Raw genomic sequence first — 18223 nt, 5'->3', positions numbered from 1 at the left:
CATTACAGTGCAGGCCCTTTGGCCCACAATGTTGTGCCAAGCCTTTATCTTAATCTAAGATCAACCTAAACTACACACAACTCAATTTATTGCCATTTTTGTGCTTGTCCAGCAGATGCTTGAATGTTCCTAATGTCAGTAACACTGCTGGCAGAGCATTCCACACACCCAGCACTCTGCATAAAGAACCTTCCTCTGACACCTACCCTATACCTTCCTACAATCACCTTAAAATTATGACTGTTCATGATAGCCATTTTTTGCCCTGGGGAAATGTCTCTGCATATCTAGTCTATCTATGCCTCTCGTACACTGCTATCAAGTCACCTCTCTTTTTTCATCTCTCCAGTGTAAAAAGCTCTAGCTCACTCAATCTCTATTCATAAGACAAGCCTTCCAATCCAGGCAGTATCCTGGTAAATCTCCTCTGCACCCTCTCTAAAGCATCTAAATCCTTCCTACAATGAGGCAACCAGAACTGGATACAATATTCCAAGTGTGGTCTAACCAGGGCTTTTATACAGCTGCAGCAAAACCTCGTGGCTCTTAAATTCAATGCCCCTGTTGTTAAAAGCTAAAACACCATATGCCTTTTTAAAAACCCCATCAACTAGGGTGACAACTTTAAGGGATCTATGTACATGGACCCCATGATCCTGCTGTTCCTCCACACTGCTGAAAATGCTGTCTTTAATCCTGTATTCAACAGTCAAATTCGACCTTCCAAAATGAATCACTTCGCATTTATCCAGGTTGAACTCCATCTGTCACTTCTCAGCCCAGCACTGCATCCTGTCAATGTCTTGCTGTAGCTGCAACAGCCCTCAACACTGTCTACAAAACCATGAACCTTTGTGTCATTGGCAAACTTACTAACCCACCTTTCCATTTCTTCATCCAAGACATTTATAATAGCTACAAAGAGCAGAGGCCCAAGAACAGATCCCACCCGCTGCTCACTGACCTCCAGGTGGAATAATTTCTATCCACTACAAGTCCCTGTCTTCTTTCACCAGCCAATTCTGCATCCAGACAGCCATGTTTCCCTGTATCCCATACCTCCTAACTTTCTGAATGAGCTTATCATAAGGAACATTATCAGAAACCCATATACACCACATCCACTGCTTAACCTTCACCAACTTGTCTTGTCACATCCTCAAAGAACTCAATAAGGCTTGTGAGGCATAGCCTGCCCTTCACAAAGCTATGCTGACTATTTTTAATCAAACTATGCTTTTCCAAATAGTCATAAATCCTATCTCTCAGAATCTTTTCAAGTACCCTGCATACCACAGATGTAAGACTGACTGGTCTGTAATTCCCAGGGATTTCCCTATTCCCTTTCTTGAATAGAGCAACAACATTCATCTCCCTCCAATCATCTGATACTACTGTCGTGGAAAGTGAGGATGCAAAGATTATCGCCAGAATGCAGCAATCGCATTCTTCACTTCCCACAGTAACCTTAGATAAATCGGGGCTGGCCCTGGGGCCTTATCTATCGTGCTGCTTCCCAGAATTTCCAGCACATCCATTTTCGTATTATCAAAGTATTGTCACTATCAATCAGGTCCCCCACTCTAGTGAATACTGAAGCAATAAACTCATTTAGGGCCTTACCTCTTCCTCAGACTCCAGGCACAAGTTCCCTCCACTATCCATGATCAGCCCTAACCTCTCTCTGATCATTCTATTATTCCTCACGTAAGTGTAGAACGCTTTTGGCTTTTCACTAATCCTCCCCATCAGGGAAAACAGAGAACCTGTTCAGCCTCTCCTTATAGCTCAAAACCTCCAACCCTGGCAACATCCTTCTAAATCCTTTCAAGTTTCACAACATCTTTCCAATGGGGAAGGAGACCAGAATTGCATGCAATATTCCAACAGTGGCCTAACCAATGATCTTTCTCGTGTCCCTTCCTAGCTCTCCTCAGTTACCATTTTGAGTTCTTTCCTAGCTACCCATTAAAACTTGACTGCACCTTGGATATCCATGTATCCAATGTGGCCACAACATCATAGCTCCAAGCACTGATCCATGCTCTGAGTTGATCACTCTTACACACACTTTAACCCATCCCTTTGCACTATCAAGTGTGTATACTTGCTCCCACTCCGTCCTCCTCCTCTCCCCTCCCACTCTCCCTCTCCTCTACCTCTCCCTCTCTTCCCCTCCCCCTCCTCTCCCCTACCCCTCCTTTCCTCTCCCTTCCCCCTCCCTCTCCTCTCTCCCCTCCCCTCCCCTCCCCCCCCTCTCCCCTCTCCCCTCTCCCCTCCTCTCCTCTCTCCCCTCTCCTCTCCTCTCTCCCCTCTCCCCTCCTCTCTCTCCCCCTCCTCTCTCTCCTCTCTCCCCTCCTGCCCCTCCCCCTCCTCAGCCGTTGTCCTGGTGAGGAGGCCGCCCCCTCCTGTCCCACAATGCTCCGCTCACCATGGATCAAGGTAATGGAGGTTTCCTTCCCGCTCTGTCTCTCTCTCTCTCTCTTGGTTTCCTCTTGTTCTGGGCTCTGTGTGTGGGCCCCGTGGGTTCTCTCCGGTAGCCGCTGCGGCCGCGACTGTGAACGGAGCTGAGTGTGTTCGACCTCCGACCGAACGGGACCGGAGCGGCTAAGGAGAGCCGACAGCGGCCTAGACCGACCGGAGTCCCCGCGGTAAAGTGCCTGTCGCAGCGCTTCCCGTTCTCCGGCACCGCCACCCTCACCTCCCCCTCCACTCCCAACCTGGCCACCCTTCGACCCTGATCTCCCCCCCCCACCCTGATCTCCCCACCCCCACCCTGATCTCCCCCCCACCCTGATCTCCCCCCCACCCTGATCTCCCCCCCACCCTGATCTCCCCCCACCCCCACCCTGATCTCCCCCCCCACCCTGATCTCCCCCCACCCCCACCCTGATCTCCCCCCACCCCCACCCTGATCTCCCCCCCACCCTGATCTCCCCCCCACCCTGATCTCCCCCCCACCCTGATCTCCCCCCACCCCCACCCTGATCTCCCCCCCCACCCTGATCTCCCCCCCACCCTGATCTCCCCCCACCCCCACCCTGATCTCCCCCCCTCACCCTGATCTCCCCCCTCACCCTGATCTCCCCCCCACCCCCACCCTGATCTCCCCCTCACCCTGATCTCCCCCCCTCACCCTGATCTCCCCCCCCTCACCCTGATTCTCCCCCCCTCACCCTGATCTCCCCCCTCACCCTGATCTCCCCCCCACCCCCACCCTGATCTCCCCCTCACCCTGATCTCCCCCCCTCACCCTGATCTCCCCCCCTCACCCTGATCTCCCCCCACCCCCACCCTGATCTCCCCCCCACCCCCACCCTGATCTCCCCCCTCACCCTGATCTCCCCCCCTCACCCTGATCTCCCCCCCTCACCCTGATCTCCCCCCCCACCCTGATCTCCCCCCTCACCCTGATCTCCCCCCCCACCCTGATCTCCCCCCACCCCCACCCTGATCTCCCCCCCACCCCCACCCTGATCTCCCCCCCACCCTGATCTCCCCCCCCACCCTGATCTCCCCCCACCCCCACCCTGATCTCCCCCCACCCCCACCCTGATCTCCCCCCCACCCTGATCTCCCCCCCACCCTGATCTCCCCCCACCCCCACCCTGATCTCCCCCCACCCCCACCCTGATCTCCCCCCCCCACCCTGATCTCCCCCCCCACCCTGATCTCCCCCCCCTCACTCTGATCTTCTCCCCCCCTCACCCTGATCTCCCCCCTCACCCTGATCTCCCCCCCTCACCCTGATCTCCCCCCACTCACCCTGATCTCCCCCCCCTCACCCTGATCTCCCCCCCTCACCCTGATCTCCCCCCCCTCACCCTGATCTCCTCCCCTCACCCTGATCTCACCCCTCACCCTGATCTCCCCCCCCCTCACCCTGATCTCCCCCCCTCACCCTGATCTCCCCCCCTCACCCTGATCTCCCCCCCTCACCCTGATCTCCCCCCCTCACCCTGATCTCCCCCCCCTCACCCTGATCTCCCCCCCCTCACCCTGATCTCCCCCCCTCACCCTGATCTCCCCCCCTCACCCTGATCTCCCCTTCTCCCATCTTGCCCCCCACCCGTCTTCCCCTCCTCCTGTCGTCCCCCCCTCCTGTCATCTTCCCCGTCTTTTTTCCCCACTCCCCCCACCCACTTTCCCCCGTCTTCCCCCCCACTTTCCCCCGTCTTCCCCCCCACTTTCCCCCGTCTTCCCCCCCACTTTCCCCTGTCTTCCCTCCTCTTCCCCCCCCCCAGTCTTCCCCCCCCCAGTCTTCCCCCGCGTCTTCCCCCCTCCCATCTTCCCCCCCTCCCATCTTCCCCCCCTCCCATCTTTCCCCCCCTCCCATCTTTCCCCCCCTCCCATCTTTCCCCCCCTCCCATCTTTCCCCCCCTCCCATCTTTCCCCCCCTCCCATCTTCCCCCCTCCCATCTTTCCGCCCGTCTTTCCCCCCCCTCCCGTCCTTCCCCCCCCGTCTTTCTTCCCCCCCGTCTTTCCCCCCCCCCCGTCTTCCCTCCCCCCCCCGTCTTCCCTCCCCCTCCCCCCCGTCTTCCCCCCCCCTCCCGTCTTCCCCCCTCCTCCCGTCTCCCCCCCCCCGCTCCCGTCTTCCCCCCCCCCACTTCCCGTCTTCCCCCCCCTCCCGTCTTCCCCCCCCTCCCGTCTTCCCCCCCCTCCCGTCTTCCCCCCCCCCACTTCCCGTCTTTCCTCCCCCCCACTTCCCGTCTTCTCCCCCCCCCCCGTCTTTCCCCCCCCCGTCTTCTCCCCCCCCCCCCGTCTTCTCCCCCCCCCCCCCGTCTTCTCCCCCCCGTCTTCTCCCCCACCGTCTTCTCCCCCCCCCCCCGTCTTCTCCCCCCCGTCTTCTCCCCCCCCGTCTTCTCCCCCCCCCCCCGTCTTCTCCCCCCCCGTCTTCTCCCCCCCCCCCCGTCTTCTCCCCCCCCCCCCCCGTCTTCTCCCCCCCCCCCCCCCCCGTCTTCTCCCCCCCGTCTTCTCCCCCCCCCGTCTTCTCCCCCCCCCCCCCGTCTTCTCCCCCCCCCGTCTTCTCCCCCCCCCCGTCTTCTCCCCCCCCGTCTTCTCCCCCCCCGTCTTCTCCCCCCCCCCCCCGTCTTCTCCCCCCCCCCCGTCTTCTCCCCCCCCCCCCCGTCTTCTCCCCCTCCCCCCCGTCTTCTCCCCCCCCCCCCCGTCTTCTCCCCCCCCCCCGTCTTCTCCCCCCCCCCCCCGTCTTCTCCCCCCCACCGTCTTCTCCCCCCCCGTCTTCTCCCCCCCCCCGTCTTCTCCCCCCCCCCCGTCTTCTCCCCCCCGTCTTCTTCCCCCCCCCGTCTTCTTCCCCCCCCCCGTCTTCTCACCCCCCCCGTCTTCTCACCCCCCCGTCTTCCCCCCCCCCGTCTTCTCCCCCCCCCCGTCTTCTCCCCGCCCCCGTCTTCTCCCCCCCCCCGTCTTCTCCCCCCCCCGTCTTCTCCCCCCCCCCCCCGTCTTCTCCCCCCCGTCTTCTCCCCCCCCGTCTTCTCCCCCCCCCCGTCTTCTCCCCCCCCGTCTTCCCCCCCCCCGCCCCGCCTTCCCACCTGCCTTCCCCCGCCCGCCTTCCCTCCCCCCATCTTCCCCCCCCCCCCCGTCTTTCTTCCCCCCCCATCTTCCTTCCCCCCCGTCTTTCTTCCCCCCCCGTCTTTCTTCCCCCCGTCTTTCTTCCCCCCCGTCTTTCCCCCCGTCTTTCTTCCCCCCCGTCTTTCTTCCCCCCCCGTCTTTCTTCCCCCCCGTCTTTCTTCCCCCCCGTCTTTCTTCCCCCCCGTCTTTCTTCCCCCCCCGTCTTTCCTCCCACCCCCTCGTCTTCCCTCCCCCCCGTCTTCCCCCTCCCCCCCTCCCGTCTTCCCCCTCCCCCCCTCCCGTCTTCCCCCCCCACTTCCCGTCTTCTCCTCCCCCCTCCCGTCTTCCCCCCATCCCGTCTTCCCCCCCTCCCGTCTTCCCTGTCCCGTCTGCCCCCCCCGTCTTTCCCCCCCCCCGTCTTCCCCCCCCCGTCTTTTCCCCCCCCCGTCTTTCCCCCCCCCGTCTTTCCCCCCCCCCCGTCTTTCCCCCCCCGTCTTTCCCCCCCGTCTTTCCCCCCCCATCTTTCCCCCCCCCATCTTTCCCCCCCGTCTTTCCCCCCCGTCTTTCCCCCCCCGTCTTTCCCCCCCGTCTTTCCCCCCCCCGTCTTTCCCCCCCCCGTCTTTCCCCCCCCCGTCTTCCCCCCCCCCCCCCGTCTCCTCCCCCCCCCGTCTCCCCCCCCCCGTCTTCCCCCCCCCCGTCTTCCCCCCCACTTTCCCCCGTCTTCCCCTCCCCCACTTTCCCGTCTTCCACCCCTTCCTCCCGTCTTCCCCCTTTCTCCCGTCTTCCCCACGTCTCCCATCTTACCCCTCCTTGTCTCCCCCCACCCCATTTATTCCACCTACCCTCGTTTACCTCCAGGTCTCTCCGCGTCTTGTCCCCGTCCTTTCCCTCCCCCTCCCCCCCCATCGTCCTCCCTGATGTTCCCCCTATTCTTTTCCTCCACTCCCTCTTTCCCTACACCCTGTTCTGCTACAGCCCATTCCCAATCTCCCCCTATACCCCATCCTCCCCACTCCCTCTTCTGTCCTCCCCTTCTTTCCTCACCTCTTCCTCGCCCTTTCCCCCTTGTCCCCATGGCCTCACCTTCCCCAACCCATTCTTGCCCTTCCTCCTCTCCCCATTCTTCTATCTAACCATTCGTCTCCCTCCCCATGCACTTCCCTGTCCTCCAGCCTATGGTGTTGTGTTTAAACAAGCATTCATTTATTTAAACATGTTTTATTTTATTTTCAAAAGATAAAGATCTGCAAGGCACAGATGGTTCTGGATGTCTGAGTGGTGTTGATGTTCGAAGACGTATCCCCATCAAGTTAATCTCTAAACAGTCTAACCGAAATAGGATCTCATCCCGCATTCAGAGAAATATGAGCAGAAATTCTACAAAGTCTCTAACTGCAGATGAAGGTGACAAGACGATAGCTTCATTGCAAAATCAGGTTAAAAAGTGCTGTGGATCCTGTTAGGTGCACATGCCTGGGGAGAATTACAGAATGATTACAGCAGAATAATTCAGCTCACCTGTAACTCTGCCAACCTTTTTAACACCTTATCCCTTTGGCAAAAATTGAATCTGCCTCCAAAATCTGTTAAGCCAGGGCATTCTAGATCCTAACCACTCACTGTCTTTTAAAAATATGCCCACTTAGCGTTGTTCTTTCTCTATCCACTTTAAATTAGTATTTTCTGTTCTTGAATCATTTCACCAATCAGACACAGATTAACCCACTTAAATTGGATCACCAAACTCACCCAATTCCTGTAGCCTAACTTAGCCTGCACATCCATGGACACTTTATCCAATTTAGCATGACCTGTCCATCTAACTTACACAACTGTGGGAGGAGAACGGAGCACCCGGCGGAAACTCGTACAGATATGAAAGAAAGTACAAAAATCCATACAGACAGTCTCCCAAGTGTGGAATTGAAGTTGGCTCCCTGTCGTTGTGAGGCAGCAGTGCCAGCCTACTTGGAAAAGACCTTTAAAGAAATTTAACTCTTCTGTCAAATGTCCTCAACTTACTCCAGAAAAAGAATCCCATTTTAATCAATCTGTTTGTGTTTTGAAGTCTTCAAACACATCCTGAAGTGCAGTACCCTGCATAAATTTGAATGCTCCATTTGAGGCCAAACCAATGTTTGTGATTATAAGTATCTTATTCAGTATTTCTGTACCAGATGATGTTAAGAGAACTGAATTTCTCCAGTGTCAGTACTCTTTAGTTTTCTGTATTTTATTTCTGAAATTTTCCATCTTTACTTTTCCAACTAGTTCGTGACCTACAGAATACACCCATTGGTATAATGGGGCACTGTCATTACTTAATTCCTGTACTTACTGATCTATACAGGCCAAGGGATGTCTTGATTTGAAAATTCTCAAACCTGTATAATTCCAAAGCTCTCCAGGATCTCTCTAGCTCTCTAATCCTGGGCTCTTATGCAATTATAATTTTAATCACCTCACCATTGGTGGTCTGACTGTCAGTTGCCTTGGTCCTTTTAACTGGAATTTCCACCTTGCAGTTCTATACCCCTCTTAGCTCTTTTCATAAACCCTTAATACCAACCACTTTGCCCAAGTCTTTAACCATATTGACTAAAATGACTTGCATGCCTCAGTATTTTGTTTCATAATGTTCCCTTGAAGCACCTTGGAATGGTTGTGTGAAATGGGAGGTGCTGGATGAGTACAAGTTGATAAAGAATGTAGATTAGAGTGGTGCTGGAATATTCCTGATGAAGGACTTTTGCCCGAAACGTTGATTTTCCTGCTCCTCGGATGCTGCCTGAACTGCTGTGCTTTTCCAGCACCACTCTAATCTAGAATCTGGTTTCCAGCATCTGCAGCCCTTGTTTTTACCTAGTTGATAAAGAATGTACTTGTAACAACATCAGGTGGGTAAAATAAATGTGGATACAGGCTGGCACTAACTAATAAAGCCATGATCGGCAGAATGATATTTTCTGCACTGTAATAATTCTGACAGGATTGGTTTAAGGAAGAATGGGGCTGATAAGGGACCAATGAGAGAAATATCACATGGAGATAAGAAGCACAACTGAGGTAATTGCATCTATATTTGTCAAGGAAGATGATGTTGCCCAGTTGATGGCAAAATAGGCAGCAGTTCAATTGCATTTGAAAGTTTTGAATATAAATTTGTCAAGGATTATTTTTAAAAATGAGTATGTAATACCTTACTTTCCTTGTGTTACACTGTTTGAACTGGTGGGCAGTTTGCATCTTGTGTTTTCTACCATCTCTGGATGACCTCTGACCTCTCTCCAGGGCCTCCTCACAGCAATGAGATAAGGTTGGAAACCATTCAGAAATGGAGAATCGATTATAAGACATAAGAGCTGAAGTAGACCATTCAGCCAAATTTGTTCTACTATTCAGTGAGATTGTATCTGTTTTGATTGTCCTCAGCTGCAGTTTCTTGCCTTTCACCCGTAACCTTTGATTCCCTTACTGATTAAACATCTATCAATCTCAGCTTTGAACATACTTTGCAACCAAGAATTGACATCCCTCTGCAGTAAAGAATTTCATAACTTTGGTACTTTGGAACTTTGTTTTCTTCCCATTCCGAAATGTGCGACCCCTTATTCTGAGATTATGCCCTCTGGTTTGATATTGTCCTACAAGAAGAAATAACCTTTTAAGCATTTACCCTGTCAATTCCACCAGGAATGTTTCAATAAAGTCTCTTCTCTTGCTCCTAAATTCCAATAAGCATAGGCCCAACCTACTCAACCTATCTTCCTAAGACTGTTCTGCATAAGAAGTCAAACTACTAAAATTATCTCGGTTGCCTTCATGCTAGTACACATTTCTTAGAAAAGCGGCCCAGTTTCACTATTCCAATTATGGTCTAACCAGTCCCTACTTTTACACTCCATTTCCTTAAAATAACGAGCAATATTTCATTTACCTTCCCTGTCATCTGCTGAACTTGGATGCTAACTTCTTGTGACTAAGGATAAAGAACTCCCATATCCCTCTCTTATTTTGCTTTCTGCAGTTTTTCTCCATTTAAGGAATATCCTGTTGTCCAATCTTGCTGCCAAAGTGCATAACCTCTCATTTTCCACATTATATTCCATTTGTTGAGTTTTTGCCCACTCTGTTAACCTGTATATATCCCTCTGCAGGTATATGATTTTGTGTCATCCCAACCAGTTGCCTTCCCTATTTTTGAGTTATTGGCAACCTTGGTTATACAAGATTCACTTTCCTCATCAAAATTATTGCTAGGTACTGTAAATAATTGTGGCAATAGCACTGTTTCCTGCTGCACTTGACTAGTTACAGATTGCCATCCTAAAGTGACCCCCTTATCTTAACTCTGTTTTCAATTAGTTAGCCAGTCCTCTGTCCATGTTAATGTACAACCCCAACACCAAGGGCTCTTAGAAAGTGTGTGCGCACTACATTATCAAATATAATCTTAATGTGTGATGCATTATCAAATGCCTTTGAAAATTCAAATATGTTGCATCCACCACTTCCCCTTTCACTTTATCTTTATCCCCTATTACGACCTCAAAGAATTCTGATAAATTTATCAGGCATGATTTTCTCTTAGCGAAGCCATACGGACAATTTGTTCGTGTGTATTTTGAAATGCTCTGCTGTTTCAATTTATGTATTATAACTGACCTGCTTTCCTTTCATTCCTTATAGAATGATCTACTGCTGCTTCTATTTCTTACTTTTGTATTACTTAGTTAATCCAAAATTTGTTACTTTTTACGTATGGAAGTCATGTTCTATTGTGAAATGTTTGCTTTTGATATCATGTAGAAGGATTTGACTATAACGATGATGGGAGCTATGAATGCAAATCTGGAGAGGTGTTTGGAAGCCAGCATCGATTTCCTCTGCAGTTTTTCTGGGATTTTAAGGTAACTTTCTTTAAAAAAACTGTACATGTTGATTTTGAAATATTTTCATAAATCATAATGTTTAAACCTGCTTTACAGATAAATTTGCTTGGAGAGAAAGATGACACTCCCATTCATTTCTGTGATAAATGTGGCTTGCCAATTAAGATATATGGACGCATGGTGAGTGACATCCTCTGAATATTGTAGTAGATTTTTAGTTAAAAGAAATATGTTTTTTTTCATATGTTGCATTTAACTAGTTACTTGGGAGCAGTTCATCGAGATTACAATTGTCTTGAAAAGTGTGAACTCTGATTCTTTAATTTTATCTGGCAGGTTTAGAGAGCTATAAGTTTTCCTGCAGATAACCTTGTTTGTAAGCTAACACTTAAGCAATCTAATTTAACTATGAATTAATCTTCTGTCATAGGGTGAGTGTAGAGGAGATAATCTGCTCTCTTATTAGAGGGAGAGATGGTTGGTGATGAGTTTAACCTGACAGTCTCCATGCCTTGGTCAAGATTTAGAAAGTGCGGCTGTCACAATGACCTCAGCAATATAGAAATTGAATGTGCGCTGTTGATGTCACTGCATCACAAACCAACCATCCAGCAAACTGAACTACTGAATGCCCTGCCATTTCCCTCTCTGCCAAAATCTCTCTATTAAAATCTATCTGTCATTTAACTGTCCATTCTTTTAGCCTATTGTCAATTTTAGTCAATTGCTATCATCCTCACTGCTACACCTCCAATACAGGTAAGTGGTAAGTAAATGTCACCAGATTAGTATTCCAGAACCCCAGGTTAATATTCTAGCAATGTAGCTTCAAATTCCACCTAGACAAATGGTGAAATTTGAATACAATAAAATTATAGAATTAAAAATTAAACTGCTAGTGATGATGCAATTGTCAATTGCTGAACAAATCCATTTGTTCACTAATGTCCTGTAGAGAAGGAAATTCACCATCCTTTGTCTGGGTGAGACCCAGAGCAATCTGGTTGACTCAGTAACTATCTCTGGAACGACCAAACATATGCTCAGTTCAGAGGCAGTTAAACATAGGCAATAAATGCTGGCCCATTTCCTATGAAAACATTTTTAAAGAATTTGTGTTATCAGCAAATATGACATATTACTCTCTAATCCAATATTCAGTATATCAGTTTAAAAACTTGTATTAAAGCTGAACTAGCTCTGACCATGAGACTGGAATTGGTATAAGCATTGCAGCAAAGGCAGTGCAAGCTAAAGCTTTGGAAAATCTTGAGACCGCAGACAATAGGTGGAAGGGTAATGATCGGCAAGCTGTCACTGGTGCCCAGTGAGCTGTAGGAACTAATTTACTCAATCCTTACTGTAGAAAAAGCATTTTGATCTGTGTGAGATGTCTCACCATAAGATAATCAGTGGTAGCCAAAGTGACACTTCCTGCAGGAGCAAAACTGACCCTGGACATAACGACTGAAGGTGGCAGAACTCAAAGGAGTTGAACCTGATGGCATCTATAAACTGAAGGGGAAGCAAGTTAAAGTCAACATAGATTCTGATGAATCAGTCACAGAAAACATTGAAAATTAAAACAAGAAGTCCTAGGTTTATACAGTTTAATCTTTAATTTATGTAATGGACTTTAATTGGGAAGAAATATCACCTTTACATGTGCACCAAATCAAAACTAAGTGCTTGTAAAAAAAAATCAAATCCAATGATTTAATTGATTTGATGAGCTAAAGGGCCTTTTTCTGAGCTGTAGACATCTGTCTATGAGCATTGGAAAACACAATCTGCAGTCCTCCAGTCTGAAAAGCCGCCAATTTCTATAGCCTACCTTTTTTTGATCTTAAGCCTCTTTCTGTCCAAGCTGATACTGATTCTTCTCTTCCATGAGCCTCAATGTTTTTAAACAGCCTTTTTTGAGATACTTTGTCAAATGGTCTCTTAACCTGTGTCGACAAGAGTTGTTCAACAAATTTTGCTACTGCCGGTTCATTCTTTTCAAATTGGATGTGACAAATTGTTGCTTTCTAATTGGGTGAGAAACTTTAATCAGATGGACATTAAGACTCTTAAGCTGCAGTTCCAACCCTGCCAGAACAGGAAAATCCTGCAAAAGAAGACAATTCCTAACATTAGTTTTGTTTTAAGAAGCAAAATCAAACAAGACAAGTAAAATACTGTAGATGCTGGGAATCTGATATAAAATTAAAAATTGCTGCCAAAATTCAGGTTCAGTAGCAGCATCTATGCCAAGAAAAACAGAGTTAATGCTTCAAGTTGCTCAGCTTTCAAATTAACATTGAATGGCATTGTCTCATGTACAGTTTTGGTATCCTTATTGAAAGAAAGGTATGGTTGCCATTGGGGAAATACAGCAAAGATTCATCAGGCAGATTCCTGCGGTTGGAGACGGGGAAGGGATAATGGGGTGTCCGATGAAGGACAGACTAGGTACACATTTTCGGGATTTATATGAAATGCAAGTGATCTCATTCAAACATGCAACATTATTTTGCATGGGTCAGTAGTGTAGATGTTTCGTCTGACTGGGGATATCTAAATTTGGGGGTGGGGGGGCACTCTCAGAATGAGGGCAGATCATTTAGGGCTAAGATGAGAAATATCTTTACTCAGAGAGAGGTGAGTCTTTGAAGTTCTGTACCTCAGAGGATTGCAGAAGCTTAGTCGATGAATATGCTGAAGGAAGTGATAGGTTTCTGAAGTAATTGTACAGAGGCCGATAATCTGTCACAAATGTCACCCCTTATTTAGACATGGCAAGTCCTTAAAACCGATCTAGCTTCCTCAGAGCTAGCTCTGAGTGAACAGAACTTCTGATATGCCTGTTTATGTCTGTCAGCCAGGAGCTCCCTGATTAGACCAGATTAGATTAGATTAGATTACTTACAGTGTGGAAACAGGCCCTTCGGCCCAACAAGTCCACACCGCCCCGCCAAAGCGCAACCCACCCATACCCCTACATTCACCCCTTACCTAACACTACGGGCAATTTAGCATGGCCAATTCACCTGACCTGCACATCTTTGGACTGTGGGAGGAAACCGGAGCACCCGGAGGAAACCCACGCAGACACGGGGAGAACGTGCAAACTCCACACAGTTAGTTGCCTAAGGCGGGAATTGAACCCGGATCTCTGGCGCTGTGAGGCAACAGTGCTAACCACTGTGCCACCGTGCCGCCCATTAATAGCCCCAATCAGGAAACATATTCAATGAGGGGCCACCTGGCTGATCGCGTTATAATTACTGCAGCTTCTACTTATTAAAAGCATCTCGGGATAGTGCAAGATGGTGGTATTAAGATAGAAGATCAGCCAAGATTTCATTGAATGACAGGGTGAGCCCGAAGAGCTGAATAACCACTTGCTCCTTTTTCTTATGTTCTTAAGTCTAGCTCTATTCGTGGAACATGATAAAAAAGGTTCCCATTGAAGGAAGTTAAACCGTGTTGAAATTTTCTTTTCTAGTTACTCCATTACAGCTGGCTTCTGTGATGATGAGTCACTGCAGCTAGAAGTATTCTTTGGCTGAATTGTTGTATCTCTATTCTTGTCCATCAATACCACTGCATCTCTCGTAAATTGTTACAGGATTCTTCCATCGTGGTAATTTTAATCATTTGATGAATGTGGTGAGCTGATTGACTCCTGATCAGTCCATGTATACTGCTACCAGTGTTGGGATAAAACACTTGAACCATGCTGCAAAGTGGCGAATTGAAAAGCTGTTTAGGGGAAAACTCAGGAGACGGGGATATACAGGTCAAAAGATATGGAGAGTCTGCAGTTCATCTCTCGAATGAGGCTCAAGAGATAGAGCATTCAATCATTAGAAAACAGAAGCAAAGAGGGTAAAAGTCGGGAAAGAAATAGTAAAAAGGCAAAATTAATAGCACTTAACTGTGCGTAGTGTTCAAGACAAAATAAATGAATTAATGCCACAAATAGAAGTTAATGATTATGACCTTCTAGTTATTACAGTAGAACTGAGATACAATAATAGTGAAAGTTTGCTAGAACTGTACAAGACACTAGTCAAAGTACACCTGCATTTCTATGAAGGTCGAAGGAAGGATAAACTGGCATTGGCAACAGTGTAAAGAAGGTGCTCTATTCATTCAAGTTATGGAGGGATTTTCTCATGAGGGCGTGTTGAGTAGTTTGGGCTTGTACCCTTGCTAACAAAGACCACGAACACTACCATGTACCCTGGTCAACATATTTACCCTCGGGCTTGCTGCAGTGTACCAGCAAAGCTCAGTGCAAGCTCGAGCAGCACTTCATTTTCTGATTGGGAACCCTGCAGCCTTCTGGACTGAATATAGAGTTCAACAATTTTAGCGCCTGAACATCTCTTCCTATGTGCTTACCCTAACCTCTACATACTGGGCCTTGTCAATACATGAGCTACTTCCACAAACAACCCATTGTCAGCTACTGACGGTCCTCATTACCAGCTGTTGAATCTCCCAGTCTGACTTTTAGCCATCCCTTTGTCTACTCAGTCACTGTTCTCTTTCTCTCTGGGCTCCAACAGGTTTTTTTGGAAGTCCTAGCTTTCGGAGCACTCCTACTTCATCAGGTAACTAATGGGGCAGGATCATAAGACTCAGAATTTATAGCAAACGATCACAGTGTCATGCAATTAAAACGCTATGTTGGGCAAACCTAGATTGCTGTTAAGTCTTTCATCTTTTAGATGAAAGGTTTTGGTTCAATAATATTTAAATCCCAGAATTATTTTTAAGTCACATTCTCAAGAAAACCATTTTAAAAGATGAAAGACTTAACAGCAAACTAGTTTGTTCATTATATCATTTTAATTGCATGACATTGTGATATTTTGCTATAAATTCTGTGTCTTATGATCCTGCCCCATTAGTTACCTGATGAAGGAGCAGCACTCTGAAAACTAGTACTTCCAAATAAATCGGTTGGGCTATAACCTGGTGTTGTGTGATTTTTAACTTTGTCCACCCCAGTCTCGTAAATTCATTACCCTTCCCCCCACCCCAACTCTTCATGCTTGAATCCTGCCATTCCTTCTACCATGTCTCAGTGATTGCAACAATATTTCTTTTAGATTACTTACAGTGTGGAAACAGGCCCTTTGGCCCAACAAGTTCTCAGTGACCCTCTGAAGAGCAACCCACCCAGACCCATTCCTCTACATTTACCCCTTCACCTAACACTATGGGCAATTTAACATGGCCAATTCACCTAACCTGCACATCTTTGGATTGTGGGAGGAAACCGGAGCACACGGAGTAAACTACGCAGACATGGGGAGAATGTGCAAACTCCCCACAGACATTTGCCTGAGGCAAATTTGTCTGGCGCTGTGAGGCAGCAGTGCTAACCACTGTGTCACCGTGCCACGGATATGACATGCTGTTCAGTGTTCTAAGTTTATCAGTCTTACCAGTCAGGCTCCTTGCATTTAAATAGGTACAATTTAGCCTTCCAGTTCTCTCATATGCCTTATCATGCATATGTCTTCTCTGTCTGCTGGAGTGTCCGAGCATTCCTTCGACATCTTGCTCCCAGCTTTATATCCGCTGTGTTCCTACCTCCCTGCCAAATTAGTTTAAAACTAACAGCATGAGCAAAGCTCATGCAAGGATATGAGGTTCATTTTGTTTCAGGTGCAACCCATCAGCTTGGAACTGTCTCAATGATTAAAAAATCCAAAGCCTTCCCTCCGACCTATGCCATCCCTTTTTATGCATATTAATCTGACCTATCTGCCTAATCCTATACTCAGTAGCACATAGTACTGGAAGTTATCTTGAGATTACAGCCTTGTAGGTCTCCTCTTTCACCTGTAAATTTTGGTTGCAGGACCTAATTTATTTTTTTATCCATGTCATTGGCATCCAACATTTACAGCAACTGTTGGCTGTTCACCCTTTCTGTCTTCAGAATGCTGCTATGAGACGTATCTGACCCGAGCACAGGGGGCAACGTACCATTCGAGAGTCTCGTTTGTAGCCATATAACCACTCATAATCAGTTCCCCTGAGAATTAAGTCTCCCTTAGTAAGCGGTCGCAGTTTTTTCCTCCCCTGCTGTGCAAGAGCCTGCTGCACTCCCTTGAGAGGCAATCCCACTCCCCACCCCCAGTATCCAACTCAGTATATCAGTTTGAAAGGGGGATGGCTGCAGGGGACTTCTGAACTACCTGTCCATGCCTACTGGTTTTCTTAGTGATTACCCAACGCTTTACTTCCTGTCCAGCCCTTACATTTACCTCACATCACCTGTATTATCTATGATGTTCTTAATCTTGTAAATGCTCCATAGTGAGTCTATCTGCTGCTGCACCTGCTCCATGCAGTTGATTAGGGGTTGTGGCTGAATGCACTTCCCACAAACAAGGTCACCATGGAGACTGGGAGTGTCCCTGCTTTCCTATATTTTACAGAAAGAGCATTCCACAGGACCGAATTCTCCTGCCATTATGATCCTTACCAACTACAAACGATAAACTAAACAAATTACTCAACCTTGCCCACTACTTACCAAGCACAGCAGCAACACTGGGAGGGGGAGTTGAAATGTTGGGCCACGGGGTGGTGTGGTTGATTGGTGTGGGTGTCCCGGAGATGTTCCCTAAAGCGCTCTGCTAGGAGGCGCCCAGTCTCCCCAATGTAGAGGAGACTGCATCGGGAGCAACGGATACAATAAATGATATTAGTGGATGTGCAGATAAACCTTTGATGGATGTGGAAGACTCCTTTCGGGCTTTGGATAGAGGTGAGGGAGGAGGTGTGGGCGCAGGTTTTACAGTTCCTGCGGTAGCAGGGGAAGGTGCCAGGATGGGAGGGTGGGTTGTAGGGGGGCGTGGACCTGACCAGGTAGTCACGGAGGGAACGGTCTTTGCGGAAGACGGAAAGGGGTGGGGTGGGAAATATATTTTGGGGTCTTTTTGGAGGTGGCGCAAATGTCGGCGGATGATTTGGTTTATGCGAAGGTTGGTAGGGTGGAAGGTGAGCACCAGGGCCGTTCTGTCCTTGTTACGGTTGGAGGGGTGGGGTCTGAGGGTGGAGGTCGGGATGTGGACGAGATGCGTTGGATGGCATCTTTAACCACGTGGGAAGGGAAATTGCGGTCTCTAAAGAAGGAGGCCATCTGGTGAGTTCTGTGGTGGAACTGGTCCTCCTGGGAGCAGAGCCCACCTGTGATTGACCAGTTGAATATCCAACCAGTTGGCAGCCCGAAGCATAGCAACAGCTCGGCACCAAATCATCTGGAGTGTCTTTAGAACAGCAATAAGTTTCATTGTCTTCTAGGCCAGTTACCAAGTGCGAACATCTGTCTTTGTTCTCCTGTTCTTTAAAACAAGCTGTTATTCAAAGTTCAATTCATGACTTCAACTCGGAGTTCCAACTCAAATACAGAGGAACATCGATTATCCGAACGAGATGGGTGGGCACTATTTCATTTGGATAATTGATTATTTGGTTCATTGATTCAATGCCTATCCTCTGGGGCTAGGAGTTTTCTGAAGTTTCCTTTTTCCTCGCTCTGCATGCCTTGCTCCCTCTCTCTGTCTCAGGGTTTGTTTCTGAGCAGAGACACACAGTTGTGTGTAACTTACAGCATTGCTGAAGCTTTCATTGCTTCCCCCCGCCCCCTCAATCAGTTCAATGGGATTGACACAGCGAGCATTTGCTAAGTCCACTCCCTGTTCAGGAGACTAAGCAGCAGAATGCTGTGCAGGAGAACCCCCCCCAACATCCAC

The 18223-nt window shown here is 48.6% G+C and overlaps 1 protein-coding gene across 2 annotated transcripts in view; it reads left to right on the top strand.

Moving 5' to 3' along the window:
- Positions 1-2341: 2341 nt before the first annotated feature.
- LOC140466797 (E3 ubiquitin-protein ligase Hakai-like) overlaps positions 2342-18223 on the top strand; it is a 40701-nt gene continuing 24819 nt past the window's right edge. The window contains exons 1-4 of one of the 2 annotated variants that reach the window (XM_072562438.1): positions 2342-2442; positions 6802-6969; positions 10375-10475; positions 10554-10637. In XM_072562438.1, the coding sequence (XP_072418539.1) occupies positions 2433-2442; positions 6802-6969; positions 10375-10475; positions 10554-10637 (363 nt within the window). In that variant the 5' untranslated portion in view covers positions 2342-2432. Of the gene's footprint in view, positions 2443-2494; positions 2652-6801; positions 6970-10374; positions 10476-10553; positions 10638-18223 lie in introns of those variants that run through there. The other variant, XM_072562439.1, reaches the window with a different exon arrangement.

The sequence above is a fragment of the Chiloscyllium punctatum genome, chromosome 44 (assembly GCF_047496795.1).
Source record: "Chiloscyllium punctatum isolate Juve2018m chromosome 44, sChiPun1.3, whole genome shotgun sequence".
In the NCBI taxonomy this organism is placed as follows: Eukaryota; Metazoa; Chordata; class Chondrichthyes; order Orectolobiformes; family Hemiscylliidae; genus Chiloscyllium; species Chiloscyllium punctatum.
This window is presented reverse-complemented; position numbering and strand designations above follow the sequence as displayed.